Source organism: Lactuca saligna, chromosome 4 (assembly GCF_052625555.1).
Source record: "Lactuca saligna cultivar CGN05327 chromosome 4, ASM5262555v1, whole genome shotgun sequence".
NCBI lineage: Eukaryota > Viridiplantae > Streptophyta > Magnoliopsida > Asterales > Asteraceae > Lactuca > Lactuca saligna.
Genome location: NC_136420.1, coordinates 227685061 through 227705440, shown reverse-complemented (window position 1 = coordinate 227705440; position 20380 = coordinate 227685061). Strand labels below are relative to the sequence as shown.

Here is a 20380-nt window from a genome sequence, read left to right as displayed (position 1 = left end):
GGTGTCATAATCTCTCTTGCGGATAAATCAAGTGTCTTTCCTAGAGGTGTTTTAGAAGATGTCCTAGTGCAAGTGAATCAATTAGTCTTCCCGGCGGATTTCTATGTGATTGATTTAGATGAGCAAGTGTCTTCCAAATCGGCTCTAATATTGCTTGGGAGACCGTTTTTGAAGACGGCTAGGACAAAGATCGATGTGTATGCGGGAAGTTTGACAATGGAGTTTGATGGTGAAACAATAAGTTTTAATATCTATGATGCCATGAGATATCCTAGTGATGTTTCATCTTTGTACTTCGTCGATGTTGTTGAGCCAATTACTCAAGAGTTGTTTGAGTTATCTAACGGTGATATGTTGGAGATGATCTTGAGCAAAGGACTCGATTGTGGAAAGCTAGCCGAGCAATTAAAGTTTTATTCTTTGGATCCGGAAGTTGAGAAGTTGGTGAATAAAATGGAAATGAAAAAATCCACAAGATTAGATGTCAAGCAAATTGAATTGTCCCAAACTCATACAAAATTGTCACCGTCCCTTGTTCAACCACCCGAGTTGGAGTTAAAGGTCTTACCTCAACACTTGAAGTATGCCTACTTGGGAAAGAATGAAACCCTTCCGGTTATCATCTCAACTCATTTAACCGAATTTGAAGAAGAGCAACTCCTCAAGGTGTTGAAGGAGCATAAAGAAGCTATGGGTTGGACGATTGCGGATATCAAGGGTTTGAGCCCCTCCACTTGTATGCACAAAATCTTAATGGAGGATGAATGCAAGCCAAGTAGAGACGCGCAAAGAAGGCTAAATCCACCAATGATGGAAGTCATGAAGAAAGAGATATTAAAGCTTCTTGATGCGGGGATGATCTATCCAATCTCGGATAGCAAGTGGGTGAGTCCGGTGCAAGTCGTTCCAAAGAAGACGGGAATCACGGTGGTCGAGAACAACAAAGGTATGATGGTTCCCACCCGTGTGCAAAACGGGTGGAGAGTATGTATTGACTACCGCAAACTCAATGCGAGCACACGAAAAGATCATTTCCCATTGCCTTTCATTGATCAAATGTTAGAAAGGTTGGCCGGGAAATCCCATTATTGTTGTCTAGACGGGTACTCTGGTTTTCACCAAATCCCGGTGGCACCGGAGGACCAAGAAAAGACAACATTTACATGCCCATTTGGTACTTTTGCATACCGGAGAATGCCATTTGGATTGTGTAACGCCCCGGCCACTTTCCAACGTTGTATGGTTAGTATCTTTTCGGATTATGTTGAAAACATAATTGAGGTTTTTATGGATGATTTCACGGTACATGGCAACTCTTTTCAAGAATGTTTGACTAATCTCGCAAAAATTTTAAAAAGATGCATTGAAACAAACTTGGTTTTGAATTTTGAGAAATGTCATTTCATGGTGAGTCAAGGTCTCATTTTGGGTCACATTGTGTCTAAAAAAGGAATTGAGGTAGATAAGGCAAAAATTGATGTTATTCAAAGCTTACCTTACCCGACTTGTGTTCGGGAAGTTCGTTCTTTTCTGGGCCATGCAGGTTTCTACCGAAGATTCATCAAGGATTTTTCAAAGATAACAAGACCAATGTGCCAACTCTTGCAAAAGGAGGTCGATTTCGAGTTCAATGAGGCGTGCAAAGAAGCTTTTGACAAGCTCAAAGAGTTGCTTACGTCCGCTCCCATCATGCAAGCACCAAATTGGGATCTCCCTTTTGAGATCATGTGCGATGCAAGCAACTATGCGATTGGCGCCGTTTTGGGTCAAAAGAATGGGAGGGCCTCCCATGTGATCTATTATGCATCAAGGACACTAGACAATGCCCAAAGCAACTACTCTACCACGGAGAAGGAGCTATTGGCCATAGTGTTCGCCTTGGAGAAATTTAGACAATACCTACTTGGTACCAAGGTCATAGTGTATTCGGATCACGCAGCTCTTAAGTACTTGATGACGAAGAAAGATGCAAAGCCGAGACTCATCCGGTGGATCCTACTGTTACAAGAATTTGACTTGGAAATCCGGGATAAGAGCGGATGCGAGAACCTCGTTGCCGATCATCTAAGTCGAATCATTTCAAATGAAACTCCTCTCCCATTGCGGGACGAGTTTCCGGATGAGCATCTCTTTTCCCTTAACCAATCTATTCCTTGGTATGCCGATATCGTTAACTTTTTGGTCACAAAAAGGTATCCCGACACATTCACGCGTTCTCAAAAGGACAAGTTGAAAAGTGATGCAAAATACTATGTGTGGGATGAACCCTATTTGTGGAAACATTGTCCCGATCAAATCATTAGGCGATGTGTGCCCCAACAAGAGCACCAATCCATTTTGCAATTTTGTCATGAATTTGCTTGTGGGGGACACTTCGGACCTAGCCGGACTTTGAGAAAAGTCCTTGAATGTGGATTATTTTGGCCAACCATGTCACGCGATTGTTATATGTTTTGCAAAAGTTGTGAACGGTGCCAAAGAACGGGAAACATTTCGCAAAAGAACCAAATGCCCCAAAATCCAATCCTTGTTTGTGAAATTTTTGACGTATGGGGGATTGATTTTATGGGCCCATTTCCCGTGTCATTTGGCAACGTTTATATTTTACTCGCGGTTGACTATGTTTCTAAATGGGTTGAAGCCAAAGCCACAAGATCGGACGATGCCAAAACGGTTATCGACTTTTTAAAGTCTAATGTTTTTGCGAGATTTGGTGTGCCTAGGGCTTTGATTAGTGATAGAGGGACGCACTTTTGCAACAAAATGATGGAGGCTCTATTAAAGAAGTATCACGTGACTCATCGTGTCTCCACTGCCTATCACCCTCAAACGAATGGTCAAGCGGAGGTGTCGAATCGTGAAGTGAAGTCTATTCTAGAGAAAACGGTGAATCCGACAAAGAAGGATTGGAGTTTGAGACTCGACGATGCCTTATGGGCATATCGGACCGCTTATAAGACCCCGATTGGAATGTCGCCCTTTAGATTAGTTTTCGGAAAACCTTGTCATCTTCCCGTCGAGTTAGAGCACCGAGCATTTTGGGCGGTCAAGAAATGCAACTTCGACATTGACGAGGCTGGAAGGCATAGGAAACTTCAACTCCAAGAGCTAGAAGAATTGAGACACGAATCCTATGAAAACGCAAGGATTTATAAGGAGAAAACGAAGCTCTTCCACGACAAGTCCATCACCCGGAAGAATTTTGAACCGGGACATAGGGTCTTACTTTACCATTCACGGTTGAAGTTATTCCCGGGCAAATTAAGATCAAGGTGGATTGGCCCATTTGTTGTAATAAAGACTTTTGATCATGGAGCGGTGGAAATCCAAAGTGAAGAAACGGGACATATTTTCAAAGTTAACGGGCACCGATTAAAGCCATTCTATGAAAGTTTTAATGCAAGTGTTATTGAAGTCATCCACTTGGATGTCCCGGAGTGTTGAACCAAGCTAGAAGGACGTCTCGCCTAAGACGTTAAAGAGAGGCATTTTTGGAAAAGCTTTATGCTTTCGTGTTTCTATGTTCGAATAAAGGAGTTTTGAAAATGTTTTGATACGTCTTTTGAAATCATTTTTGAAGAAATCAAGAGTTTCTAGGTGTTTGGGGCATTTGGGATCAAGAACTAGTGAAGAAACGGAAGAAAACAGAGAAAAATCGAATTTCGGGAGCAGGAGCCTGCGCGACCCGCACAGTGGTGCGCGGCTGGTGTGCGCGGCCGGTCTTCAGCATGCAACAAATAACAAATCCAAACTGCAACATGTGCGCGGCCCGCGCGCCCTCTCTGCGCGACCCGCGTGCTGATCTGACGGCTATCCCTTATTTTGTTGACCAGCTTTGACTTTCGTTGACCAGGTGGTTTAATGAGTTGACTAACATTGACCGGGTGTTGACCACACTTGTATATGGATTAAAAACCTCCAGCAACTCTTCTTCTTCATTTCATTCTCTCAAAACCCTCTCATTCTCTCTCAAACTCTCAAGAACACATACACCCACTTTTCACAAAAATTTGATTTCCCGGAGTTCCACCGGTTGGAATACGACGAGACCACCACCATTCTTCACCATTTTCCGTGCTCTACAAACCCCACCTAAAGTTTACCACGAGCCATCGCCGGATCTAGGGGCGCCACCACCACCCATCTCGCGACTTTCCGGCCATTTTCCGGCCAACCACCACCACCTCTCGCAATTCCGACACCACCAAAGTGTTTCTTTTTCGGGGATTTTTACATCTAACCAAACAAAACCTCAAAATCTCACAAAAAAAATTTTCCCATAATTTTTGAGCCACCACGAGCCGCCGCCGGATTTTTCACAAAAACCAAGTTGAAAATATCCCTTCAACGAGCAAGTCTTGCATTTAGGCACCCACGAATAACCAAAGCTTGGGGTGCACGGTAGCGGATTCTGGGTTCAAGTTCAATTTTGGGATAAAACGGGTATTCTCTTTCCTTGGTTTTTATTACATTGCATTGTTTCAATTCAGTACTTGCATTCAATTATGCTTTGGAAATTGCCTAAGATCGTTAGTTGTTGCCCGGTTTATTTGGAAACATTGATTTGAGAGAAGTTGAGATTGGTCAATTTGTTTGGAAATTTGTTCAAAAATTGTTTAAACTTTGGTTGAGATTTTATCATTTCGTCTCGTATTGCTGCCGAATTTTTGTTGGGACTACCAAATTAACCGAGTGTTGTTGTTGAAACCATTTTATATTGTCAAAAGTTGGGTGTCATTATTTCTTGAATTTTTTTTTCGCGTTCGGTCTAAAGATAGTTGCATTGATTTGAGAGTGGTGAGGTGAGGGATTACGTTGGTGAAGTTGTTTTTGATATTGTAGGTTTCGAAAATGGGCAAAACCACGGCTCGGACACCCACCCATGGATCATCGATCGATCCTAACCCTCAAAAAGATACCGCCGGTCCATCACGCCAAACAGCCGGTAAACGAAAAAAAAGAGGAGAAGAGGGAAGCGATCCTTCCCTTACAAATGCTGAGATCAAAACCTATCGCTCCAATCTTCGGGGTCGCGCAATCCGGCCGACAAAATTCTACCAAAAAAAGTCCATGAAAAAGCTTGGGGTGCATGATGGTATATACCATTTGTTCATAAAACTCGGTTGGCGTGGTTTTCTTCGACTTTGTGACAGAACTTACGAGGAACCCACAATGGAATTTCTTAGCACCTATGCACGAGATGATAACACAGAAGTCCTCACATTCCAGTTGAAAGGGGAACCTCATAGACTCACATACGCAGAGCTTGATTCTATCATGGGTATAGACGATCCGTTCCGCATCAGCCCCCAAAGTCAAGAGTACCAAGATTTTCTGCGTTGCCCTGATGCAAACTTCTGGATGCAAATTTCCGGTCTCCCAACCTTCAACCCAAGCCGACAGCGAGCCAAGCACATCGTGCACCCCTGTTGGCGAATTGCTCACCGAGTCCTTACGACGAGTATCTTCGGGCGTCTCGAGCCCGGTCAAATCAACAGATGTGAGCTATTTTTCCTCCGAAGCATGAGGCATGCACTCTCCCTCAGTTTTTCAGGTTTTTTTTTAGACAAATGTGACTCCATACGCCAACGTTCCTCGGGGGAAATTTTCATCGGGGGACTTATCACGATCATAGGTCGAGCCGTCGGCCTAGACTTTCCGGATCCCGAGTACATACCTGTCGACACCCCACCGAACTTCCTGCTAGATTGTGACACTCTCATCCGGATGGAGATGTTGCTCGATCGGGGAGCTCGCACGTACAGTTGGTTAGACGCTGACAAAGCCCCGGTTTACATCCTGCCAAGTTGGATCGGTTCCTCATTCGATGCAGGCGACCCCGACACTTGGCTCCCTCCAGATCAATTGACCCAAGCAGGTGTATTCCCAGAATTCGGTGATGATGAGGGTGACGACGCAGAGGAACAAGAGGAAGAAGATGACGAAGAGGACGACGAGATGCCCGAAGCTGAAGACCATTTTGACCAACCCTCGATGCAACAGCCGATGTTTCAGCACGATCAGTTCCCGGCCCCTCCACATCATTTTGACCAGCCGCATCAGCAGGAGGGACATGAAGTCCCACCATATTTCCCCCCCACGTTCTTTGACCAATTTGCCACAATGTTCTCCACGGTGCAGCGTATCGACGCCCAAACGCAAGAGAATTCGAGAGCCATCCTAGATGTGGCAAACCGTGTTGATCGATTGGAGCAGTCCTCCTCCCACACTTCCAGCCAGCTCCAGGATATGTGGGACTACCACTATCGCCACGGGCATTTCCCGCCGCCCGACCCCCCGATCTAGGTCCTTTCTGCCCTTTCCTTAAGCATTGAGGACAATGCTTGTTCTTAAGCTTGGGGTGGGGCATTTCCCTTTTTTCTTACTCTTTTTCATGCATTTTTAGTTAGGTTGCATAACATATTAGTTTAAGTTAATTTGCATTCATTTTTTTTTATTTTATTAAATTTTTAAAAAGATTTTATTTTCTTCTTTTCTACTTTTTATTTTTTGCATAACATTTAGCTTAAGACATTAGCATTCATGCATTTTTGTTGTCTGTTTATTCTCACCTCTCTTGGATGCCATGGAACAGGTTCATAGTTATTGTATCATTATTGGTCCAGGATCTTGTTGCTATCTCACCCATCGAACCGGGACCACTAGCTGCAGTTTGGGATTTCATACTTGGGATCAGATGCTGGTAGCTTAAAGGGGTAAGTGATCATGGACAGGTAGTTTTCATGAAGAATTATGCATACAATACTAACAATTGTAGGATATACTATAGCAATGGGTGTTCTTAGCCTTGCGGTCACTACCGCGGAGAGGATCACACTTGATCATGTTTGAACTGTTAGGATGAAGCATTGGTGCTTGTCCCCGAGTAGAATCCATATCCGGTCTCTTTACATCACCATATCTTTTTGCGATTTTCTTAGAATTTAGAGAGTCATTTAGTCCACATTTGGACATCTTCATTATCTTTGAAAAACCACAAGTTTGAAAAGGAGCCTACATTACATCTTTATGCTCCACACATGGTCATTTCCACACTTAGGCCATTTGGATTATATCATTACCCTTTCGGTTCCACCTACACACCTTTGGGAACCAAATTTTGAGTCAAAGGGTTTTATCATAACCTCTTACAAAAAAAAAAAAAAAAAAAAAAAAAAAAAAAAAAAAAAAAAAAACAAAAACAAAATGAAGCATGCAAATTTTCAGTCGCAACTATCTTAGATAGGTGGCCGGTTCAATTATTGAACAAATTTCCCAACATCTTGGTCACCCGACGTTTGATATTCATTTGTATAGATTTGTTTTATGGTATATAGATCGAGTTATATTTTTTTTTTCTTTCTCTCAAATTGGTGATGTTGGAGAGACTGTCGAGTCGGATACTACGGGAGGTTTGGGCCAACACTAAGTGAACTGATTCCTACAACGGTGCCCGAGCGATTAAACCTAGTTACACATGAGAGAAACCGGCAAACGTGAGATCAGAGTGTACACTTAAAGAAGAGCTCCACCCGAGCCCATCCAGTTGCTTTCTCCCTACTACAGATGTTCTTCATTGTATACATGTTCCATTGAGGCTGCGACTGCTCATCCCTCCTTACTCACCTAAAGGAGTTGTCCTGGCTGTGGTTTATGGTTCCATTGTCATCGGATGAAAAAGTTGTGAGATAGCAACGAAATCAATTCTGACCATGTTGACTAACGTCGAACAGGTTCCATGGTTCTATCCATTCTTTTTATTTCTAGGGTAGTTCATCCCAAGTTCATTTAGTCTTGTCTTACTTGAGGACAAGTAAGGTTTAAGCTTGGGGTGATTTGATAGCTTCATTTTATTTACTTATTTTTATAGTTTATTTTAGTACATTTCATTCGCATTTTAGTTAACTTTCATGCATATTTTCCCTTTTGTTATTTTTATGACCATTTCGGGGTACTTTCTAGTTTCTTGAGCATTATTGCAGATTTTCTTGGAAACTAGCGGGGCGGCACTCTTGCGAGGCGATTGGGCTTGAAGGGAATTGGAGATTTCATGCTTGATGGCTATGAAGGTGATTCATGGGGTGGACTTGTCAATTGCTTGAAGGCTTGGAAGAATTGAGCTTTAAATTTGAAAGATGCGGGGGAACATTCAAGCGTATGAAAATTATTAATCGGGCGAGTTCACGAGCTTTGGAGGATTTAGAGAGGTCAAATTGGGCTTTAAATGAAGAAAAACTTGAAGAAAATGGGCTAGGAGGTGATTGGATTCGATCTGGGCTAGTGGGATATGCTTTAGAGGCCCAAAATCTCAAAGGAGCCCATGTCAGGTACCACCCGCGCAACCCACCCGCGCAGCAGCACGCGGGTCGCGCAAGGCCCTGCAGGGGCAATTTCGGAAATCCTTCTTTTGGGCTATTTGAGGAAGGTTGGTGCCCATCTTTTGCATACACTTGCACATCCGATTTTTGAAGATTCTCTCTGGAGTTTTGGAGACTTTTGAAGGCCAAGAACCCTTGAAGAACATCATATTTTTACCTCTTGATTCTTGCTTAATGTTTGGTACAAATTTCTCTAACTTTGTTTCTTTGTGTTTAGCCATGCTTGGCTAAACTAATCTTGGTTGACTTTTGTTTAATCCTTTGAACTTTTGTTGAATGTTGAAGAGTCCATGAACATGTTCTTGAATCTTTATGAAAATGTTTTGTGTTTTAACATCTTATCATTACTTGTATGTTTTAGTTCATGAGTTTAAATGTGTTTGTGGTGATTAGTTGGCTAATTTCTTGATTAAGTAAAGGATCCTCAAATTAGCAAGCAACAAATGATTTTTGTGTTGTTTTTGCTTCACACAATCATAAAAACATTTCCTCCAACATGGTGGTGAAAGCATTTGACCCCTCTTGGATTTGGTGACTTTTTGGTTCTTAATGCTAGTTGACTTTCACTAATTACATGCTATTTGGAATTAGTGACTTTGACTAAGGAAATTGTTATGAGCTTCTCTAGCCATTTCAACAATTAAGAAAAGTCTAGGTAATCTCAAGCTCCTTGGATTACTATAGCCAAATTGAGGATTTAAAACAAGTATTGCACCATTGAACTCTAATGATATGTTCATCAAAAGTCAAAGTGAGAAAACTTTAAGTCAACCATCTTTCCCTTATTGATTTTACATCAAATTCTTATTTTTGTTGCAATTGTCTATTTAAATCATAGTTAATTCTAGTTAGCATCAAGTATTCAAAACACCAAAACCCCCCATTTTATTTTTATTGTTATTTTACAAGTATTTTTACAAAGAGATTTTTCATAGAGTTAGAAATTGAACCAATCTCCGTGGATTCGATCCCTTTACCACTATACACTATTTTAGTGTGTAACATTTAGGGTTATTATTTGTGTTGGCCTCGACAACCACCAAACCCTAAGAGAGTGTTTATTCGTTCCTAGCCCATTTGTGAGTGTTCTAAGATTGGTGGTGTCATTTCAAGGTAGCAAAGGAGAAGAAGAGTCCATTGGGAAGGCTAGAAGTTGGTGTTCAAGTATAGATCCGGGCTTTGCAAAGGTTGGAGCTTTATTCTAAGGTACAAAGTTCGGATCTTGACTTGTAGTTCTTGTGGTATGCTTTATGGACCATTTTCTAGGGTTTTGGTCCTAAAGGTGGAGACTTTATGAGCAAATGCTCTCCATTAGCTTAGATCCATCATATTTCTGGTCCACTTGAGTTGTAGATTCATAAAAATGTAATATTGGACGTGAATGTTTGGCCATGCACGAGATCTATATCCTTGAGTTGAAATGGAAAGGTGTTAAGGAGTGTAAGAGCCTTTACAGCCATGCCAAGGCTTAAAGGTTTCGACTTTATGAGTAAGGATGCTTAAATAAAGTTAGATCTAGAAATTGAAGTAATGGCTTAACCGATTAAGACCAGAAATGAAGAATGTTAGATGTGACGGATTACGCTGGGCGTAACTCCTAGTATGCGCAGCGTACTAGGTGGAGACCCCGACTTCTGGGTTGGCGATGTACTCCCCGCGTACATCAAGCTGTACGCCCCGCATACTGGAATGTTGACTTTTGTTGACTTTTAGGGTTTTGGTCAACATGTGGACTTTGAGTCAAGGAAGTGTAAAATGGTCTTTTACCCTCTAAGGAATGATGATAAGGGGTAAAGTCTAGTTGTGGAAGTATATATTAATTAAAATAATATTCGTTATGATTAGGCGAGGTTGAGTCTTCGTTGGGATTTGGAGATAGCGAGTACGCGAGATTATAGGCTTTCCACGAGGTGAGTTTTCTCACTATACTGTATCCGGAAGGGTTTTATTGTGTGACCGGAAGGTCGGATATGTAATGAGTTATATGCATTGTATATGATAAGTTAATCGTTTATATGTGCTATGTATGATATGCTTGATATGGGCCGGAAGACATTATGTTATGGGCCAGAAGGCGTATATGTTATGGGCCGGAAGGCGTTGTGATGTAGACTGTAAGGTTGATGTAGGTAGGACCGGAAGGTTTACCGAGTCAGGATGGAAGTCCCCTGAGACACATGGACCAGAAGGTCAGGGCCTGGAAAGGCGTATGTGCGTAAGTAGTATTTTGGGGAACTCACTAAGCATTTATGCTTACAGTTGTTGTGTTATGTGTTTCAGGTACTAGCGAGGACCGTGGGAAGGCACCGACGTGATTTGTACACACTGACGAAGGCACTGTTTTATGATCATGGGATGTATTTTGTTATAATGACATTTGTTACACATGTGGTTTCAGAATATTAAATGATGGTTTTGATGTTTGCAAAAATGATTTTTTTTTTTGAAAGTTCACGTTATTACAAGTTGGTATCAGAGCCTTGGTTTGAGGGATTCGGATGCACCTTCGGGCGTAACTGAACTCAAACTAGGGATTTGAGGAAAATTTTCAATTAATAAAAGCATAAAAATTTTATAAGAGATTTCGTAATAACCAAAGGAGAAGCAGTGTGTACGGTTAGCCAGCACCCGAACGGTAAAATCCCCAAAATACCCTTACAATATGTGTTATGAGATATGTTATGATATGATATGCATGCTAGTAGACTAGGTATTCATATTAGGACTAGAGTGGCTTGACTTGTGATGCCTTAGTCTAGGGAAACCTGCTGCTATGAGATACTTTGAGAGCGAGTAGGTAGCCAGTGCATAGCAAGAATAGAGTCATGATCCGGGGTCCAGGGAGGAGAACTTGGGGTGAATGATGATGTGGTGTAGTCGGTAGTATTGGGCCCGTACCACTGAAGACACCGGGTCAGTGGGCAACGCAAGTAAGAATCCTTTGGGTATCAAAGGCCGAGTAGGGTTGCGTTATCGAGTGCGATTATGCTCGATGGAGTCTCTGATATTTTTATGTTGTATTTCAGAGACATTATGGTTGGGCCACACCACAGACGTGGGATGAGCGGTGTGAGTGACGAGGAGCTTCGTCAGATGATTCATGAGGAGGTGGCTACGGTGATCCGGGCCGAGATTCCGGAGATGTTTGGGTCTATCAAGACTACACTGATGGAGACTTTCGATGAGCGGTACGCCGTGGTGACTGAGGCCGCAGCCGCTGCAGCTACCGTAGTTGTGGCTGCTGCCAGACCACAGGGGGTGACTCGTTGCTATTCTGGGAGTTCCGCAACACGAAGCCACCCGAGTTTTGATGGGACGCAGGATCCGATCGCTGTGATGAGATGGATTGCTGACATTGAGGGATGCTTCTACACATGTTCATGTCCGGAGCATATGAGGGTACGGTTCGCTTTGAACCAGCTCCGCCTGGGAGCAAAGGATTGGTGGAAGTTCATGACGGCGAACTTCACTCTTGCGGAGATTTCAGCTGTGACTTGGGAGAGATTTACTTATATGTTCAGAGATGAGTATGTTCCCCTGGTGAAGAGGGAACGGTTGGTTTAGGAATTCTTGACCCTCAAGAAGGGTAATGATTCGGTTACTGTGATCACCCGGAAGTTTCATGAGAGGGCGATGTTCTGCCCTGAGCAGGTGTCCACTAAGCAGGCTCGGATGAGTCGATATTTGGGTGTACTCAGGAGGGACATTCACGAGTTCGTATCGAACTCGTCATACCAGGCCTTTGCTGAGCTCCAGGCAAATTCCAGGAAGAGAGAGATCGAGTTGGAGACTCGGGCTAAGGAGGAGGCCGAGTCTCAGCGGGTGGATCGGCGGTCGGCTCAGTCCCAGCCGGCAGCCAAGCGGACCAAGTCCGCCGATCTGAGGACGGGAGGTCAGAAGGGCCGTACTTGCGGAAAGTGCGGTAAGGGTCATGAGGGGGCATGTCGATCAGGTGCTTGCTACAAGTGTGGCAAGGAGGGGAACATCGCTAGGGATTGCCCCAAGGGATTTATGGTTTGCTTTCATTACAACCAGATCGGCCATCGGAAGGTCTAGTGTCCTCAGCTTCACCAGGGATCTGCGCCTACTGCTAGGGTTACCAAGACTCGGCCGGTGAAATCCGAGGCTTCGAAGGCTCGTGGGAGAGCTTTTCAGTTGACTATAGAGGAGGCCCGCGCGGTGCCCGATGTCGTGGCTGGTATGTATTCTTTCGTGTATTTACTTTTATGCTGAGATATTGTGCTTATATTATGATATGCGTAGGTACTTTTCTTGTGAATTCTATACATGCTTTGGTATTATTTGACTCGGGTGCGAGTTGGTCTTTTGTATCTTTGGCTTTTAGCCAGCATATCAATATTGATCGAGAGGTGATGAGTCGACCCCTGAGGGTTTCCATAGCAGATGAGAAAGCGGTATACGCCACTGACGTGATTCGAGGATGTGTGCTCGAGATTTTTGGTGTCAAGTTCCCTATAGATTTGGTTCCTATAGCGATGGGAGATGTCTGCGTCATCGTGGGCATGGATTGGTTGAGTAAGTTTTGGGTAGTCATTGACTGCAAGAGACAGCTGGTGACTATACGAGACCCTAGTGGGGGAGTGCTTACTGTGTATGGTGAGGGGACCCGGTGTGGGTCAACGTTTTGTTCGGCTGCTAGGGCAAGGTAGAGTTTGCAGCAGGGCTGCAGTGGATTCATAGCCAATGTGATGGACACACGAGTGGTCGTGGGGAGGCCAAACTCGGTTGACGAGGTTCTAGTAGTGTGCGAGTTTTCGGATGTGTTTCCCGAAGAACTACCATGTGTGCCTCCGGAAAGGCAAGTGGAGTTCCGTATCGATTTGGTTCCAGGAGCGGCGCCCATCGCCAAGGCGCCTTATCGCATCGCTCCACCAGAAATGCAGGAGTTATCCTCGCAGCTTCAGGAGCTGTTGGGAAAGGGGTTTATTCGACCGAGTAGCTCACCTTGGGGAGCACCGATTCTTTTTGTCAAGAAAAAGCATGGTTCACAGCGGATGTGTATCGATTACAGGGAGTTGAACAAGTTGACGGTTAAAAACCGGTATCCATTACCTAGGATCGATGATCTCTTCGACCAATTGTAGGGGGCATCTTGGTTCTCTAAGATAGACTTAAGGTCGGGTTTGTTGGATAAGGTGTCTAAGTCCATAACTTATTTGGTATATACTTAACCCGACCCAGCATGGCCCATTTGGGTTGCACTTCACCCGAACTATTTATGGATAATTTTATGAGAGTTATACACATATGATTATTAATATATTATAAGTTATAATATATTAATATGAAGTCATGTTATTTAATTAGTCTTAGTCTTAAATTAATTATGAATTAATTTAGAGATTAAAAGGAAGACTAATTAGATTGTGGGCTATTGGTTTTATATGGTGTGGGCTAACGCTCATTTGTTAATGGGCTAGGCTTGTATGGAAGTCCATGGATGATCCATGGAGCTTTTAACCCATGGATCCTTCGAAAAGGAAAGGTCATGGGTTATTAGGGTTTCACCCTAACCATGTACACTATATAATCATGCTTATGTTGCATGAAATAGCCACTAGTGTGTGTGTTTGTGTGTGGCCAAAATTATAGTGTGTATACACTCTCTGAAATTTTTCCAAGTGGTTGTGGTGATTTGTGATTCCATTTGAAGCATTCACACTATTGGTGCTTGGCCCTCAAACTCCTTAGGAATCAAACTCATCAAAAAGGTATGTAATCTCATCTAATTCTTTTATGTTTAAAAGTATCCCATGCCATGTTAGATAGGTTATGAACCTTGGAAAATTATTATTTTGCATGTATTTAGACAAACATAGATCCAAGGTTTATTAGGGTTGCATGCACACTTAGGAAGTGTTAGATTGTTCAAAACCCAACAGTGGTATCAGAGCCTAGGATTGCTTGTTTGATACTTGATGCAAAATAGTGAAAAAAGTCAAATTTTTTGCTGTCTGCATGATGAACTCGCCGAGTCCATGGGGGGACTCGCCGAGTCCAAGGCAAAATTCATCCTACTCGCCGAGTAGGTTCGTGCACTCGGCGAGTAGAAGGTTCAGAATGCAGATTTTCGACTTTTGTTGCTGGAAATGGACTAGAAACTTTACCCTAAACTGTTTTGATGTTTTAAAACTTATTTTAGTTGGTGTAATGATTGTTCTAATCCATTTACAATAGCATGTATCAAAATTTCATTCTTTGTATGTGTTCATATAGTTTTTGAAACTTTGATAATCATGTTCATGTTCTTATGAATTTAGAAGATGATAGGAATTATTTGCTGAATTGTTTAGGATTAATTCTTGATCATTTATGTGTTTTAATGGAGTCCATAATTTGTCCTCAAGTTATGGATATCCAAAGGTCACTTTTCTTTAATGCACATTGAAAACACATAAGTTACATAAAATGAAGAGTCTTCATTTTATGAACCTTTAATTCATAAGTTATGAAATGAAAAATTTTGAAGAGTTACAAAACTTGTCCTCAAGTTTTGGAATTTGGAAAAGTTTCACACACTTTAATAAACTTTAATTCCAACACTTAGAGTTTTAAAAGTTAAAATTCAACACTTATACTATTTATAACATTAATGGTTAATTATATATATATATATATATATATATATATATATATATATATATATATATATATATATATATATATATATATATATATATATGTATAAGAACAAGTCGTTTTACCGTTAGTAGGCCTCATTCACGAAGCCGGTCTATAAGGTAGGTATAAGGTTGTTGCCTATAAAATGGCGACTTAATGGGTGTCCACTCTCACCCACCGCTTGCTTGACTGGTGGAGGGTCGTTAGCCGAACGGGTAAGACAAGGACTTATAAATTCTCATTAAGTATGATGAATATTATAAAGTAACTAAATCTTTTATTTAATTCCCAATCTTAGTTACTTTAGGAAAAATGTGAACATGGTGCTAGTCCATGGAGTTCACACTTTGTACCTTACCAAGTCGTTGGTGGAGCGTGTGTGGTTAATCGGCACACTAACTTGGACTAGTAAGGATCACGAAGGGTGACTTAATGTTTGTCCACTACAAGAAAAAGACCCTTTCACGATGCGCAAATCACGACGCTCACTGATTTATGTTACACAAAAGAGAGTGACAATAAAAACGTGTCGTCTGTTCAAAAAATTTGAGGATTTAGGTCGCGCATTATTGCGTGCCCCTAAATTAGTGTCTAATGTAAAAAAAAAAAAAACACGGAGGGCACATTATCTAAAACGTGCGTCCACTGTGATTGTCGCTTTATGATTTTTACTAAAACGCGCGTTCTTGAAAGGGGGAAATGAAATCCCCTCAAAATTTTTAAAATTTTTAATACCCCGCTTCAAGATCCCCTTCGTTCTATTCTTCATTTTTCTCTGCAAACCCTAATCACGATACCATCTCTGTTGTATACCTCAACAATTCATATATCAGAATATCATTGGGATAATTTCTAGGGCTTTTTAAAACACTCATTCGACTCTTCTCTCTCCCGCCTCCCGTGTCTATCTATTTGGTGCTTTGATATCCCCTTTCCATTTATGCTGCCGTTTCTGTCGCCATCAAAACGAGGATATGAGACAGTGCTTGATCTACGATCGTCCAGTCGTCGATGCCCGGTTAATAGGAGTTGAAAACATCATAACATAAAAACTGTTCTTAACCTTGCCGGACTCAGAAAAGCCGATGTGGCACATCCACGAGTATGAGGTGAAGAGCGACGTCCTTTTCCTTCCCGGCATCATTGGTCCGGTTGAGCGGCAAGATCGGGAGAAAGCGCCGAAAACTTACGGGAAGACGATTCACTTTTTTGGCAGGTGGATAGAGGCGATCAACTTCCCCTAGGTCTCCCACAGGTGGATCGAAGGTTGCAAGTCAGATTTGGGATCGAAAGTCTGAGGTTTAGGGTACGATCGGAAGCATCAAGATGCAGAAAAAAAAAAGCGGAGGAGGCATCAGGTTCGAAGATTGTTCTCTTCTTCTTCATGTATGTGCCCTAGATTTCTTTCTCTTACATTCAATCTCTAAAGATTCTTTTATTCCCTAAATTAGGTACGAAGATTATTCTCTTCTTCTCCATTTGTTTTTTTGGAATGACGACCTCTCCTCTTAGGAGTAAGTCCTGAGTCCCCAATACTTGATCTACAAGCTATGACATGAGTTTTTAGTGAAGATAATGAGTAGCAGACTTCAAAAACCATTTGTTGGGGCAGCTTTCCAATCTTCCTTAAAGCCAAGAAACGTGAACTGTTTGGGTTATCTTGGAAACAAATTTCGCATAAAACCTTGGTATGATATCATTCCACGTGCCAAGAAAAACGACTGGATATCTCACGGGATTAGGTTCTCACAATCATTCGGGGAAAATGTTGAGATTTTATGGAAGAATATGGGATTAAGAAGTGGGTTTGTGGTGAAGTCTGTGAAAGAGCCTTTCACTAGAAGCAAAGCTATAGTTAGGTCATTATCCATAGTCTGGGAGGAAGGTTTGCTTCTATTCCAGTGTTCTATTTTCTATGATGTGATATCTGGGGTGTGCTCTTGCTTCTTCACAAGACTTAACTCCTGAATTGAAGCTTACAACTGCCTCAACAATAGCAACTGGTATATTCCATTCAAGAAATAACAACCTGAATGCTCAAATTTTGATCTAAGTATTTCTTAAAGATTCATACTATACTAAGATGATTATGGTGAGATATAAAATAGCTTTTTTTTTGTTCATATTAAGGTCATTAAAGAGGTTAGCACCAGTCTTTCTTTCTAGAGAATTATGGTGTTATCTTTTATTTACTTGTTCGGTTGCAACACTGCTGCCCTGATGAATTCATTGCATCTTTATCAAACTTTTGCAATAACAAGGTGAAGCTTGTGTATGATCTTTATGTGTATTTATAGTGCCAAATCTTGATCATAGGTCAAAGTGGACAATTACATTCAAAGAATATAATTTATGTACTGCATTTATATTAAAAAAAATTCAACATGTTTTGGTTTTACAGCTTGAGGAGTTTCGTAAAAAGAAAGCAGCAGCTAAAAAAGCTGCATCCAGTAATTCTGTTAATGGAGACTTACATGAAGTAAAAACTTCAGTTGCTGATGCTATAAACACTTTCAATAAACCTTCTACAAATAATAATCCAGAGGAGGATAATAATAATAGCAATTTGAATCATTACAGTAATATAGGTGCATTGTTAGGGACATATGAAGATAACACATTTAAATCCGAGTCAAAGAAGCCTCATCTCAAGTCAATTGGCTCTCTTAACCTTGGAGGTGGACCCGAGTTAGAAAAGAAACTCAAGTACACAGAGCATGTTTGCTCAGGGGTAATTTTGGGAAAAGAGCTTGTAAATGCACCTCCCAATGTACTTACCTCTGGTTCGTTATCCTTCTTATTTTCAATTGTTGATAGATACATAGAGTTAAAATATAGTTTTTCATTTTTCTTTTTCAATAATTGTAACAGGGGTATCAACAGAAGAAGCTGAAAAGATTGCTTCAACAATCCATTGTGATAAGTTATCTGATATAGGTTCCGAGTATGAAGGGTAAGATTGTCAAACTTGTTGATAGAGACATAGAGTTAAAATAATCTTTTAAGTAAAAGATTTTGAATTTATGGAATGCTTCAACAAAAATGTAAATAATGATAAAATCTAAATTGGATAGTTTTTTTTTGTTGTTGTTGAAGGTTTTTGATTGACACAGCTGATAAGCAACCTTGCATTGGTATGGGCAGTGGCGGATCTAGTGTAGAAGAAGTGGGGTGCATGGACCCCACTTAAATGCTGGTCCTACAGTATATATATATATATATATTAACATAATAAGTTTTTCTTTATTGTAATTGGATATGTCCCCACTAAATTGATGCTGGCACCCAAGCCGTTTGAATTTTTCATAAAAAAATTGGCTCTCTTCTCTCTCTCATCTAACCTAGTTCACTCCCGCTACTCTCTCCCTTTTCTAACCTAGCTGCCCAAGAAGTTTTCTTGCCCCATTCACCACAGCCACTGCCCTGTTCTCTATGTTTGCCGTCGCCGGAGTGAGTCTGGCCACCACCGCTGTTCATGTTCTTTCTCTAATCGCTACTAGATTAGCCGAATGGTATTTTTCTTATTTCTATTTTTCAATTAATTAAAGTTAGTTTTGTGGAGTATGTATATCTGTAATAATGAGTTCCTTTACCAGACTTTGTTTTTATTCCCCCAAAAAATTAGTGCGTGGTATATTTCTTAGTTTTGATTAGTTAAATTTGGGATTTTTAATTTGTTTTTTTTTTGGTAATGAAAGTTTGTTTGTTTTAGTTGTTAATCGTTGTTAATCAAGTGGGGTAGTTAATTGAGATTTAATATTTATTAATAGTCTGATTATTCACTAGAACCATGGAAATATAGCTTAAATGTTTATACGTATTTACATATTCATTCTTTTGGGTCCCTGCAGTCTTTATAGCTTTTGGGTCCCTGCAGTCTTTATAGCTTTGCTTACAGCTACTTACAGTTTTATAGAGAAGCAATCTGCTCAAAGCACACGAAAGTTATCCTTATGTATGTATGATCACATATATGCCGAAAATTACAAAATGTCATAACTCATGAATATTTTTATTCATAAGTTAATTTGTTTTTCAGGTCAGCAAGAGTTGATTCATAGCTATTTTCTCATTACTTTGGTGACTGCCCTGTTATTCATGCACACCTGTACCAACATACTTCCTTGAAGACATTCATGATAGTGTAGATTATAAGCTAGCTTCAGATTCTCTAGCTTCTTGGAGATCCAATGCACCAAAACAGAAGGTATTTTACAAGTTATATATTAGTAATGTATAGTATATTATAATTATATATTGTCTGGCAAATCCCAAAGTCAACAGTTCTAATAACCTTGAAACTTTGCTGAATGGAAATGCAATATCTGTCTTAGTGTAAGTTAGGTAGTGTAGTCCAATCCTTTAAGTGTGCTCGTAAAGTGTTTCATATTTTTCTAACAAAGATGAGGGACATACACCTCTTCTTCTACATCGCCATTTAGAAAGGCTAATTTAACATCACTCTGATACAAGAAAGGTGAAAGCCCTAGAAGAGTTGATATGGGTGAATATTCTCTATTCTCTAATCTCTCCGCCTTTTTGTTGTAGGATGGATATAATTATATATATTGAATATGGAAAGTTTTGTGTTTTGTGTTGTAAACACTTAAATCTGTTATTTGTTCTGTTGTGTGTGCTGTTACAGGACACAGAAAAAGAAGATACACTTAAAGTTAACATCAACTTTCACTTTATTTCTTGAAGCTAACAAAAACAAAGGTAAACTACATAATCTGAATCTAAATTGATTGGGCTCATGTGCATTACCTTGCATGCATCATGTGAATCACAATTACGAATGGAATCTGTATAGGTCTTGCCTTCCCTCAACAAAAGCTTATGTCTCCTCAATACCATCCGGAAGCTTCTCCTGGACCCCATAATTCATACCTTGGTAATATTCAATGCCTTTCTTCTTTATCATTCGCAAGTTGAAACAACTTTTACAAATTAAGACCTTGCACAATAACAAGTAAAAATAATTCATTATCATTGTACTTGTATTACTTTGTGTATTATAGCATCCTACTTTCATTTTTCCTATCACAAGGTTGTACTTAAAATACCCTATTATAACAATGTCATTCATATACTAAGGGAAAAAAACTAGAAGTACAATGGCATAATAAAAAAAATGAAAGTAGTGTTCAACAATTACTGTGAAACTTCTAGAGTTTAGATTTCTTACTGGTTGTGAACATTTGTTTCTTCCCTTTCTACCCTTCACTTGCAGGTTGATGATTGGTCAAGAATGTTCAGACTATTTTCCAAAAATACCCCATGCATTGGATCCTGTCTCTAGTATGTTTAAAAAGGGTTGTGATTTAGAAGCTTTCGAGGAAACAAGACTCAAGCAAAAG

General features: G+C 40.6%; 1 protein-coding gene across 1 annotated transcript; it reads left to right on the top strand.

Moving 5' to 3' along the window:
• Nucleotides 1-351: 351 nt before the first annotated feature.
• On the top strand, nt 352-18210 carry LOC145040512 (uncharacterized). The gene is made up of 7 exons (XM_078988426.1): nt 352-1342; nt 1445-2339; nt 2463-2886; nt 4843-6189; nt 17422-17803; nt 17892-17973; nt 18117-18210. The coding sequence occupies exons 1-7, from the start codon at nt 352-354 to the stop codon at nt 18208-18210; spliced, it is 4215 nt and encodes a 1404-aa protein (XP_078844552.1).
• Nucleotides 18211-20380: the final 2170 nt, after the last annotated feature.